Here is an 11,098-nt window from a genome sequence, read left to right as displayed (position 1 = left end):
CCAGGCCCAAAACTGGCTCCTTGGGGCTGTGCCCCTTTCCGGCAATCTCTGGCCACCCCTATTGGCCAGGCTTCCCCTCCCACTGGCCCTGAAGCCCCTCCCCACCCCCACTGCAGATAAGGCTAGCCCAGGACTGCTTCACTGGGCAATAGCACTAGGGCTGGAATGGGTCGGCCAGCCTCCCCATGGCAGTGGGGGCTGCTGCTGGGGCTGCTGCTCCCCCCTGCCGCCCCCTTCTGGCTCCTCAATGTGCTCTTTCCCCCGCACACCACGCCCAAGGCTGAGCTCAGTAACCACACACCGCCTGTCATCCTCGGTAAGCCCCCGCCAGGCCCCTGATGCACTAGGCCAAACCTTGGGGAGCCTGGGCCCCAGGCCCTGGTAGCAGACCCTGCCAAGGCCCTTCTGCCCCTGGATTGGCCCTGACATCTGCTCAGTGTTTGGAGGGGCCAAAGGCTTGTCCTGCCGAGAAATCAACCCCTTCCCCCACCACACTGTTCCTGTGTCTCTGAGTTGTCTACCCCAGGCAGGTGGAGTCGGGGTTGGGGGGTGCCTGAGGGCTTGGCCAGGACATTACAAGTGTGGCCAGCTGCAGCCACTGGACCCTAGGCCAAGCCCCACCACCCCTTCCTCAGCCCCGACCCCAGGATAGACAAGATGCCCAGCCCAGAAGAGCAGGAAAGGCCCATCAAGGCCTGCCCTCTACTCCTGGGCCCAACCCCCACTCCCCCATACCTAGTTGTTCTCACCTTGGACTTTGGCAGTAATGGAGAGGCGGGCTGGGTGTTTGCTTTGTGGGGGCAGGGGGCAGTGACCTTGGCCCCTGCACCTTCCCTGCCTGAGGGAAGCCTGGGCTTTGGGTCGCTGGGAGATGGGGCGGGGGTGTAATCAGAAGGAATTGTGTCTAGTCCTGGGGTTCGGAAGATAAAGGAGGAGGGATGGCCACTGCAGTGCCTGGGGGATGAGACGGGGCTGGGGGCCATGGGAGAAAATCTGAGGAATCCAGAGTGAAGGCTAGTGCCCGCAGTGCCTGGCTGCCTGGGGAATCAGCTGGAAGCCAAGCTGGATAAACCAGATGTGGTGAACTGGATGTGCTATCGCAAGACAGAGGACTTCTTCACCATCTGGCTGGATCTCAATATGTTCTTACCCCTTGGGGTAGACTGCTGGATCGATAACACCAGGTAGGTGCCATCCTCTCTGCCCCAGCCCCAACTCCCTGCCCCTTGGGTACTTGCCTGAATGTCCTACTGCTCCCAGGGTTGTCTACAACCGCAGCTCTGGGCGCGTGTCCAATGCCCCCGGTGTACAGATCCGTGTCCCCGGCTTTGGCAAGACCTACTCTGTTGAGTATCTGGACAGCAACAAGCTGGCAGGTGTGTGTATTGGGAGAAAGGGCAGGGCTCCAGGCTGTGGGGAGCCCACAGGAGACATGGCCAGAGCCTCCAATGCTGCTACCTCCTCACCAGGTTACATGCACACACTGGTGCAGAATCTGGTCAACAATGGGTATGTGCGGGATGAGACAGTGCGGGCTGCCCCCTACGACTGGCGGCTGGAGCCCAGTGAGTGTTTCTGTGGATAACGGGTTCAGGAAGGGGTAGGTAGTCCCTGATCCCAACTGCCCTGACACCACACACCTCACTGCAGCCCAACAGGAGGAGTACTACCGGAAGCTTGCTGGGCTGGTGGAGAAGATGCATGCTGCTTACGGGAAGCCCGTCTTCCTCATTGGGCACAGCCTTGGGTGCCTGCACTTGCTATATTTCTTGCTACGCCAGCCCCAGGCCTGGAAGGACCGCTTCATTGATGGTTTCATTTCTCTTGGCGCTCCCTGGGGTGGCTCCATCAAGGCCATGCTGGTCTTGGCCTCAGGTGAGAGTGCCTCTGATCACCTGTGTCACGTGGGGGTTTGCAGGGGTGGAATGAAGCTGACCATGGATCTGCCTTCACTCCCACTTCTGCTTACAATACCAGCCTGGGCGTGTTGTTTACCACCCGTGGGGCATAGCCTCTCTCACTGGCCCCCTGAGAGCAGTGAGCCATTAGAGTGACTCCTGCCAGTCTGTCTCAGGGATGGCAAAGAGGAAGAAAGCAGAGGAAGCAAGTGAGCCCCCACAATCTGACTCATTGCCTTAGGTCTGTTCCTTGTGGCCTCAGGTCCTGCCGCCCAGCTTGCAGGGTGGCTCTGCTTCCAGGAGCCCCTCTGTCCAGGGCAGAGGCGATGGGTCAGCCAAAGCTCAGGCCAGACCCTAGGAGCCCCACCTTTTGAGCAGCCGCCAGCACTGTCCTCCTTCCATACACGCACACATCCATCCTCAGGGAACCTCTTCCTGCCCTCCTTTTGAGCCCTTACAGCTCTGCCTCACAAAGGTGCCATCGGGACTTCTCATTTAATAAGCACACATTGAGCACCTACTAAAAGCTAGGCCTTCTCTAGTCTGTGGCTTGGAGTCAGTGTTTGGATTGGGCAGTGATAAGATTGAGCCTCCTGCTGAACTTGGCCTGGGGGTCAAGTTGTGGGCCAGGGGTAACCAGGCCCAGCTCCCTGCCCCACCTTGTTCCATGTCCACAGGTGACAACCAGGGTATCCCGATCATGTCCAGCATCAAGCTGAAAGAGGAACAGCGCATGACAACAACCTCTCCCTGGATGTTTCCCTCCAGCCAAGCATGGCCTGAGGGCCACGTGTTCATTTCTACACCCAGCTTCAACTACACAGGCCATGACTTTCAGCGCTTCTTTGCAGACCTGCACTTTGAAGAAGGCTGGTACATGTGGCTACAGTCACGTGACCTGCTGGCAGGTCTTCCCGCACCTGGTGTGGAAGTATACTGTCTGTATGGTGTGGGCCTACCCACGCCCCGCACCTACATATTTGACCATGGCTTCCCCTACACGGACCCTGTGGGTGTGCTCTATGAGGATGGTGATGACACTGTGGCCACACGCAGCTCTGAGCTCTGTGCCCTCTGGCAGAGCCGCCAACCACAGCCTGTACATCTGCTGCCTCTGCATGGGACACAGCACCTCAACATGGTCTTCAGCAACCAGACACTGGAGCATATCAATGCCATCCTGCTGGGTACCTACCGTCGAAGCAACCCTGCGCCCCCAGCTGCCAGTCCAGGGCCCCTGTCCCCTGAATAAAGACCTTCCTTTGCTCTGTAAGCCCTCACATGTACTATGAGTTGAGGGGGATGCACTAGGGTCCACATACCAGGATTTACTTATTAGCAGCCCCAGGCCTCATGCTTTGGAGCACAGAGCGAGATGGGCTTTGCTGAAGCTTGGGATAGAACTGGGCAGCCTGAGATGTAAAGCTTCCCACTCTCCTGGTTGAGCTGTTTAGACAGCTTGCCTTGTGCCTGACTCTGCTTGGCAGGTGGGGACTAGAGGTAGCTGTACACACAGCTGTGGAATGGGGACACATGGTGCCGAGGATGCAGGGCAAGGAAGATCTGAGCCGTCCTCCCAGATCCCAGAAAGGCAGGAGGGACCCCACCTCTAGACTGGGCTTTTTGAGTGCTAGGTGGGTAACAGAAACATATTAAAGTCTGGACGAGGGACAAGACACTAAAATCAGATCATTTCACTGAGGGTTTAATTACTAATACAGCTAAGTAGTCTGAGAGAAAAGTTTAGGGAGCAGCAAGATGCTGAGCCTTGTGGGTCAGGGAAGGCTTCCCAGAAGAGGTGGGATCAGAAGGGATGAGAAGGGTAACATGGTCCACTGTAAAGACTTGTGTTTGAGTCTAAGAGCAGCTGTTCCTGGAGGGTTTAACCATGGAAGAGTGTAACCAGATTTCCAATCTAGAAATACCCCTCTGCAGGCGGGGTGCAGGGAGTATAGGGAAGCCTGGGGGGTCAGAGCAGTATTCAGGGGGAAAAGGTTCTGGCTGAGATGAAAGCAGTAGTTGGAAGAAGGATGTGGATAGATTTAGGGTCATTTGGGACGTGAAAGAAGGCTTGGCCACTAGATGGACAGCCATCGTGCCCCTCATGTGAGAGGGAAGACAGAATCTGAGATGGGGGAGGTGAAAGGACCACTGTGGCCTAGGACTGAGCCTTGGTGTTTGAAGTTTCAGGGAGGAAACCAAGGAGAGGCAGGAGTTGGGGAGACAGAGACAGGACAAAAGGCAGGCCATGCCTGATGCTGTTGAGAGGCCAGTAGCAATGCAAAGACCTGGCCAATGTGACAGCCTTGGGGCTGACAGACTTGAGGTTAGAGTTGGAGTTAGGGCAGGCTGGAAGGGTAGGAGGAGCTGAACAACGGCCAGAGGGGGGGATTTCAGAGCGGGGAGCACTATGAAGAGCCAGGCAAGGGACATCTCTCCCTTTCCTGAGCTGTGCTCTGTAGGGCCACAGGTGAAAGTAAAAGTGAAAGAGGAGATGCAGAAAGGGGCCCAGGAGCTCTGAGGAAAGGTGAAAGCGAAAGCAGGAAGCATCAGATGTAGAGCCCAAGGGAGGACAAGGCTGTGGCCTTTCTTGCTCTGCCCTGGTCCTACTCATGTGACCATCGACCCCCAAACCCAGGACCGCGCTACCTACCCTGAGATGCTGAGGCCAATGCTAGGGCCCCAAGGGGGCTTCTGCTTCGAGAACTGCCAGAGGTGAGGGGGTTAAGTTTGGCCCTAGCTGCCTGTGCCTGCCGTGTGGGCTCCCAGGAGTGGGGGAGCTCCAGGGCCTTTATTCCTGGTGTGGACGAGGGGGCTGGGGGCATGTGTTGGGAGACTTGGGTTCCCAGGCTTACCCTTGGCGTTGAGGGAGACCGGGACAGAATCGGGAGATGTGATGGGGTTCACAGAAGAAGCGAAACCCGGCACCTCCCCTCCGTTTCCAGAAATGCATCCTTGGAACATGTCCTCCCAGGGCTCCCGGTCCCTCATGCGCGCAAGACCGGGACCACCATCGCGGGCCTTGTTTTCCGGGTGAGCAGGGGGTTGGGACTGGGGGGCTTAGAGGGGCGGCCGGGGGGATGGGGGGCACTGAGCCAGCGGACCCTCTGCCTCCGTAGGATGGGGTTATCCTGGGTGCGGATACACGGGCCACTAACGATTCGGTCGTCGCGGACAAGAGCTGCGAGAAGATCCACTTCATTGCCCCGAAAATCTAGTGAGAATTCCCCAGCCACGTTCCCTCAAACCAGAACCGCTCGGTTGTTCCCATCCCTAGTCCCCGCCCATCCCAGCCCCGTCCACCAACCCTCCCTTCGTCCTCAGCTGCTGCGGAGCTGGCGTAGCCGCGGACGCCGAGATGACCACGCGGCTGGCGGCGTCCAACATGGAGCTACACGCGTTGTCCACCGGCCGCGAGCCCCGGGTGGCCACGGTCACCCGCGTTCTGCGCCAGATGCTCTTCCGGTGCTGGGGTGGGGCTGATGACCCTGGAGGGGGCAGTTGCAGGGAGGCGGAGCTGAAGGGACGTGGGACAACAGAAAGGGCAGGGCCTCGGTAAGCCGGAAGAGGCCGGCCTAAGAGGAGCTGGGCAACAGGAGGAACGAAGTCAGAGGTGTGGTGCCAGACCACAGGAAGGGGCGGGCCTCGGATCCAGGGACAGTGTGACGGAGGGGCGGGATCCGGACCCTGGTGCCAGAGGCTGACCACAACCACTCCGCGAAAAGGTACCGGGGCCACGTGGGAGCATCTCTAATCGTGGGCGGCGTAGACTTGACAGGACCGCAGCTCTACAGCGTGCACCCCCACGGCTCTTACAGCTGTCTGCCCTTCACCGCCCTGGGTGAGCAGTTCCGCCCCTTCCCCACGAACCTCACACTTGTCCCGCGACGGGGCGGCTGCAACTGACCTCAGATGCCCCTTCTGCCTGCAGGCTCTGGCCAGGATGCGGCCCTGGCGGTGCTGGAGGACCGGTTCCAGCCAAACATGACGGTGAGCAACACTTGCCCCCTACTACGTGTGCATTGGTGGGAAGTACACAGGGGGAGCTAGGAGATCACAGAGGTACCTTGGCCCAGTCTGGAGACCCAGAAGGCTTCTTGGAGGAGGTGACGACTGAATGGGGACTGAGGGGCCAGTAGAGTGAGGATGGAGAAGTGCTATTTCAAAAGACCAGTCAGTCCAAAAAAACTTGGGACTGCTGGCAGAAGTTAAAAAAAAAACAGGATCCTTTGGAGCTGAGTAGAGGAGTATCAGGTGGGGTCTCGAGCCTGGATTTTGTTCTGGGGTGGGATAGAAGCAGATGATGTTTCATTGCAAAGGTGCCTAAGGCCCAGAAAGAAAAAGGCAATGAGGGAGTGTACACTGGGGTACCAAGACCACATTGGGTGAGTGGGCAGGACACTGGAAGCAGAGCCAAGAGTGTGACTGAGAAGTTGGTGAAGATAAGGGTAGTGGGAACACAGTCTCTGGAGAGAGGCAGAGACTAGGGGAGGGGATCTTGGGGAGATGAGGTTGTAGGAAGAGAGGAGTTTTGGTGTGAGCAAATGTTAAGTAGTCTGGGCTTCAAGATTAACAAAGTCCCCAGGCTATAGCCTGAGGATGATACCAGAGGGTCCATCAGACCTCACAATCATACATCATCACAGCTGGAGGTGGCGCAGAGGTTGCTGGTGGAAGCCATCACTGCAGGGATCCTGGGTGACCTGGGCTCTGGGGGCAGTGTGGATGCATGTGTGATCATGGGGACTGGTGCCAAGCTGCTGCGAACACTGAGCTCACCCACAAAGCCCATAGACAGGTGGGAGCATGGGAGATGGGGGACCCCAGGGGAGGATGGGGCAGTAGCAGGGGAGATGGGGGGATGCTGCGAGAAGAGGATGAGCCACAGGATGGGTTTATGTTGAGAGGCCATCCCTCTTCTCTCCCAGGCCCAGCCAGTGCCACATTGCCCCTGGAAGCACAGCTGTCCTCTCCCAAACAGTGATACCGCTAACTGTGGAACTGCTGGAGGAAACTGTGCAGGCCATGGAGATGGAGTAAAGTAGACTGAGGCTTAGAGCTTGGGACAAGGGGGAATAAATGCAGAAAATAACAAACACCTAAACAGATGACTGTGTTGTTCTTGTGTGGAGGGGCAAGCAGCCATCAGGGCTCTTGGCTAAGGTTTCTGTGCGCAGGCCACTCCCTCCCATGGCTCCAGGGCCTAAGAAGTGCCCTTCACCCATCATCTTAGGCATCTACCCTTCCAGAACCCCAGCCCTGGCAATCACTTCAGGCTCAAGGTGGTAAGCCCTCTCCTGGCTCTCCACATCATAGAGCCTCCTCCTACCACTCCCATGCCTTGCTCTTGCCCTACAGCCCATTGGGGACCTGTTGTGAACACCCAAAAGGCCCCATTAACTGCCCTCACCTAAAGGCTTTTCCTGGCTCATCAGTGGCGCAGGAATAAGCCTCCCATGGACCCCATTGAGAGCAAAGTGCTAATAGAAGGGGCTGTTCCCTGACTCCAAGGCCAAGTTCTCATAGAACACTCCTCACCCCTGCAACACCCTTACCTGTGAAACACTTCTGATGACCAGGCACACAAAGCTGGGCCTCTGTTTGCACATGCTGGACTGTGAACAGGGGGGCTGACTCCAAGTTTTTTGCACTGACAGGGGTCACAGGGCTCATGTGGAGAAAAATGACATTTATCCAGCAAATCTTTAGTGGGTACCCACAAGTGCCAGGTGCAGGTAGTGGGTGCTGGAAGGAGCATTCTGCCCTCAGAGAGAACAGCTGAGCTCTAGTGGAGCTTGGGAACTGCTGGAGTCTGCCCAGCCCCTGGGAATGGGCTACTCCAGGCTGGACATCCCTGGGCTCCTGATTGTTCTCCCCTGCCCCCAGTTTTTTATGATGGAAGATTTTTAAACAAAAAAGATGAAGGAATTGTACATTGAACACCTGAATACCCACCACGGACTTCACAACTAGTATTTTATTTGCTTTATCACAAATTTGTCTATCCATCCATCCCTCTCTTCAACCATTAACTCGTTATTTTTTTGACTGATGCATTCTCCAATCCGTTGAAGCCCTCACACCCCTAGGAGGCAGCCAGCCAACTTACTGCAACTTTGCATACAGGGTTGGTCTTCTCTCCCTCAGTGCAGCTTCAGCCTGGGGCTCTACAACTGTGCTGTAGACACCAGGGGCTTGTCCACAAGAGCCCTAGGGACCGAAGGCTTTTGAGAGATTTGATGGCTGTCACCCTTCCACCCCCGACTTCCATCAAAGGTCAGCCAGTCATCTTGCCATCTTGTGTGCTGGGCCCCTCTGAGGTATCACCATTGAGAGTGTAGGCTTTGGAGCCAAACAGATAAAGGTTTAGATCTCCCAAGGTCACCATATGCTGGGAGAGTCACCATCTCTGAGCAAACTGTGACTCCTGTTCCAAGTTGATAAGGAATCACTGAGATGATATGTTAGAATTCACAACATTCCAGAGCCCCTGTCCTGGCCATATACCCTGGCCCTCCACAGCAGGGCTGGTACAGCTGGGCATTCCCTCCACAGTCAGCAACACCCCTGAGTGCTGAGCAGGCTTCTCTGAGTCTGATGCCCCTCATGGTCCTGGGAGACTTCCCTGATCCCAGCCACGAGGTGGTCACCATAGACCTGATTTAATCATAAGGCTTCCATACTCTACACTTGGGATGTGAGGTGGTTCAGAGAGCCAATCAGAGGCCAAGCTTTGAGGGGCAGAGGAGGTGAGAGCCTCACACCTGGGCTCTGTCTGATAAGTCCAAGCCTAGGTTGAGGACTTTGGCCCAGAGACCTTTCTGACTAGAGCGTGGGAGGGGGCTGAGCTCACACAGCTGCCCTGGCCTCAGACACAGGACTTTAGCCCAAGGACAAGGAGACCCATAAAGCCAGACCCAGTTCTCAGCCTCACAGCTGCCACAATGCTGCTGCTCAGCCTGACTCTTAGCCTGGTCCTCCTTCGCTCCTCTTGGGGTGAGTGGGCCTGGACAAGCCCTGGTTGAATAGCCCTGAGGCAACTTGGCTCCCAGCACCAGCCAGGCTTCCTGCCCAGGGATTCAGAGAAAGGGCCAGGCTGGCTGGAAGGGAAAGAGATGTACAGAATGGGCAAAGGAAAAAGAATATGCCAGGGCTGGAAGAGGACAAGAGGTGGGCAGGGGCTGGTCTCACAAAGGGACAGAAGCTTGGATCAGACCTGGGAGCCAGGGAGGGTTTAGGAAGCTGAGAAGCCGAAGGTTGGACGTGCAGTTCAGAAAGAGCCCTCTGGATGCACGAAGGGTTTGGACTGCTGAGGCCTAGAGAGGGCGGAGAGGCCAGGGAAGAGACTAACCCAGGGTCAGGAAGAAAAGTGGCCTGAGCCGGAGGGTGATGGGTAAGTTGGAGAGAAATGCAAGAGAATGGATAGAACTTCCATTTTATCCATTCTGGTTGGATGGGGGTAGCCTCGGTAGCTATGGAGGCCCAGAGGAGCTCAGGGTGAGAAGGAGTAGGATGAGCCCTCTCAATCTGGACCCCCTGTGAGGCAGAGCCCAGGGGTACCCAAGAGGAGGTGGGGAAAAGGTGTGGGAAGCAGGTCCTCACCAGCCCACTTGCCAGGCTGTGGGGTTCCTGCCATCAAACCAGCGATGAGCTTCAGCCAGAGGATTGTCAATGGGGAGAACGCAGTGCCAGGCTCCTGGCCCTGGCAGGTGTCCCTGCAGGTACATGCACCTGGGGGTGGGACATGGTCCAAGGTGCTTCATATCTAAGCATAGCCTGAGTTCACCCTGACTTCTGACCCCTGGCCCCAGGACAGCAACGGCTTCCACTTCTGCGGTGGTTCCCTCATCAGTCAGTCCTGGGTGGTCACGGCTGCCCACTGCAATGTCATGTGAGTGCTTCCATTCTATCTGCCCCGTCCCAGCCCACCTCTCCCTACCTCCTTCCTCTGGATGCCCCTCTCCTGTCGTGTGCCCTCCCTGCAGCTGCCCAACCCCACTCTTACTGCAGCCCTGGCCGCCACTTTGTTGTCCTGGGCGAGTATGACCAATCATCCAGTGCTGAGCCTTTGCAGGTTCTGTTCATCTCGAGGGTGAGTGCCTGGGCTGCACACATGGGAAGGGAGAGCAGACAGTGCAGGTGGTGAGCTCTGGGGATGAGGAACTCTGGGCATGCCCTGGCGTGGCCCCCTCAGCACCCATCAACCCTGGGGGCCTATGCCCACCAGCACCCTACAGGATCCCTTCCTGGCTCCACAGGCCATCACACACCCTTACTGGAACCCCACTACCATGAACAATGATCTGACGCTACTGAAGCTAGCCTCACCAGCCCAGTACACACCACGCATCTCACCAGTGTGCCTGGCTTCCCCAGATGAGGTGCTGCCTACAGGTCTCACGTGTGTCACCACCGGCTGGGGACGCCTGAGTGGCACGGGTAGGAACTTGGACCAATGATCCTGGTGGGAGGGCTAGGGTGAGTACAAATCATCCAGGGCCTAATCACCCCACTTCTGGCCCACAGGCAATGTGACCCCAGCACGCCTACAGCAGGTGGTTCTGCCCCTGGTCACTGTAAGTCAGTGCAAGCAATATTGGGGCTCAAGTATCACCGACTCTATGATCTGTGCAGGTGGCTCAGGGGCTTCCTCGTGCCAGGTGAGCAATGGCACCGTCCTGTCCCCTGCACTGTCCTGTGGCACCCCTTAAACCCCCACTCTGACCTCTCCCCTCTTCTTCCCTTAGGGTGACTCTGGAGGCCCTCTCGTCTGCCAGAAGGGAAATATGTGGGTGCTAATTGGCATCGTCTCCTGGGGCACAAGCAACTGCAATGTGTACGCACCTGCCATGTATACTCGGGTCAGCAAGTTCAGCACCTGGATCACCCAGGTCACTGCCTACAACCGAGCCTACCACAGGTCCTCTTCCCATCTCAATGCAATAAAGACCCCAGGCTCTTGTCCTTGTGTATTCTCTTTTTTTTCCCTGCGTTAAGGCTTTCTGTAGAATGGTGTTCTCCAGATGTCCTTTTGTATTCTTAACTGTCCTCCTGACTCAGAGGAAGGCTCTTGGGTCCCACTCCTTATTTGGACTTTTTCTCCGGGTATGGTAGGTACTGAGGCGTCAGGATATTCCTTAGAGTGGCCATGCCCAGGCTGCCCCAACCCCTGCCATCCCTCCTCCTTCTAGGCAATCCCC

The 11,098-nt window shown here is 56.9% G+C and overlaps 2 protein-coding genes across 6 annotated transcripts; both read left to right on the top strand.

The window, feature by feature from the left end:
* The first annotated feature begins 11 nt into the window (after positions 1-11).
* On the top strand, positions 12-3,171 carry LCAT (lecithin-cholesterol acyltransferase). Of its 2 annotated transcripts, XM_036897776.2 has the most exons (6): positions 12-316; positions 1,028-1,184; positions 1,261-1,376; positions 1,470-1,565; positions 1,651-1,875; positions 2,576-3,171. In XM_036897776.2, the coding sequence occupies exons 1-6, from the start codon at positions 166-168 to the stop codon at positions 3,148-3,150; spliced, it is 1,320 nt and encodes a 439-aa protein (XP_036753671.1). In that variant the 5' UTR covers positions 12-165; the 3' UTR covers positions 3,151-3,171. The 2 variants fall into 2 exon arrangements, with proteins under 2 accessions (XP_036753671.1, XP_036753670.1); XM_036897775.2 differs by having other exon boundaries at positions 1,261-1,565.
* Positions 3,172-4,112: 941 nt separating this feature from the next.
* On the top strand, positions 4,113-11,098 carry LOC118918715 (chymotrypsin-like protease CTRL-1). Of its 4 annotated transcripts, XM_036897779.2 has the most exons (8): positions 4,275-4,613; positions 4,844-4,931; positions 5,018-5,115; positions 5,223-5,363; positions 5,624-5,739; positions 5,830-5,888; positions 6,545-6,696; positions 6,827-6,996. In XM_036897779.2, the coding sequence occupies exons 1-8, from the start codon at positions 4,558-4,560 to the stop codon at positions 6,936-6,938; spliced, it is 822 nt and encodes a 273-aa protein (XP_036753674.1). In that variant the 5' UTR covers positions 4,275-4,557; the 3' UTR covers positions 6,939-6,996. The 4 variants fall into 4 exon arrangements, with proteins under 4 accessions (XP_057348812.1, XP_036753675.1, XP_036753674.1 ...); XM_057492829.1 differs by lacking the exons at positions 6,545-6,696; positions 6,827-6,996 and adding an exon at positions 10,646-11,098 and having other exon boundaries at positions 4,113-4,613; XM_036897780.2 differs by lacking the exon at positions 6,545-6,696 and having other exon boundaries at positions 4,139-4,613.

This window comes from Manis pentadactyla, chromosome 15 (assembly GCF_030020395.1).
Source record: "Manis pentadactyla isolate mManPen7 chromosome 15, mManPen7.hap1, whole genome shotgun sequence".
Classification (NCBI taxonomy): Eukaryota; Metazoa; Chordata; class Mammalia; order Pholidota; family Manidae; genus Manis; species Manis pentadactyla.
Note: the sequence above shows the minus strand (reverse complement) of the source record. Positions and strands in the feature narration are given on the sequence as shown.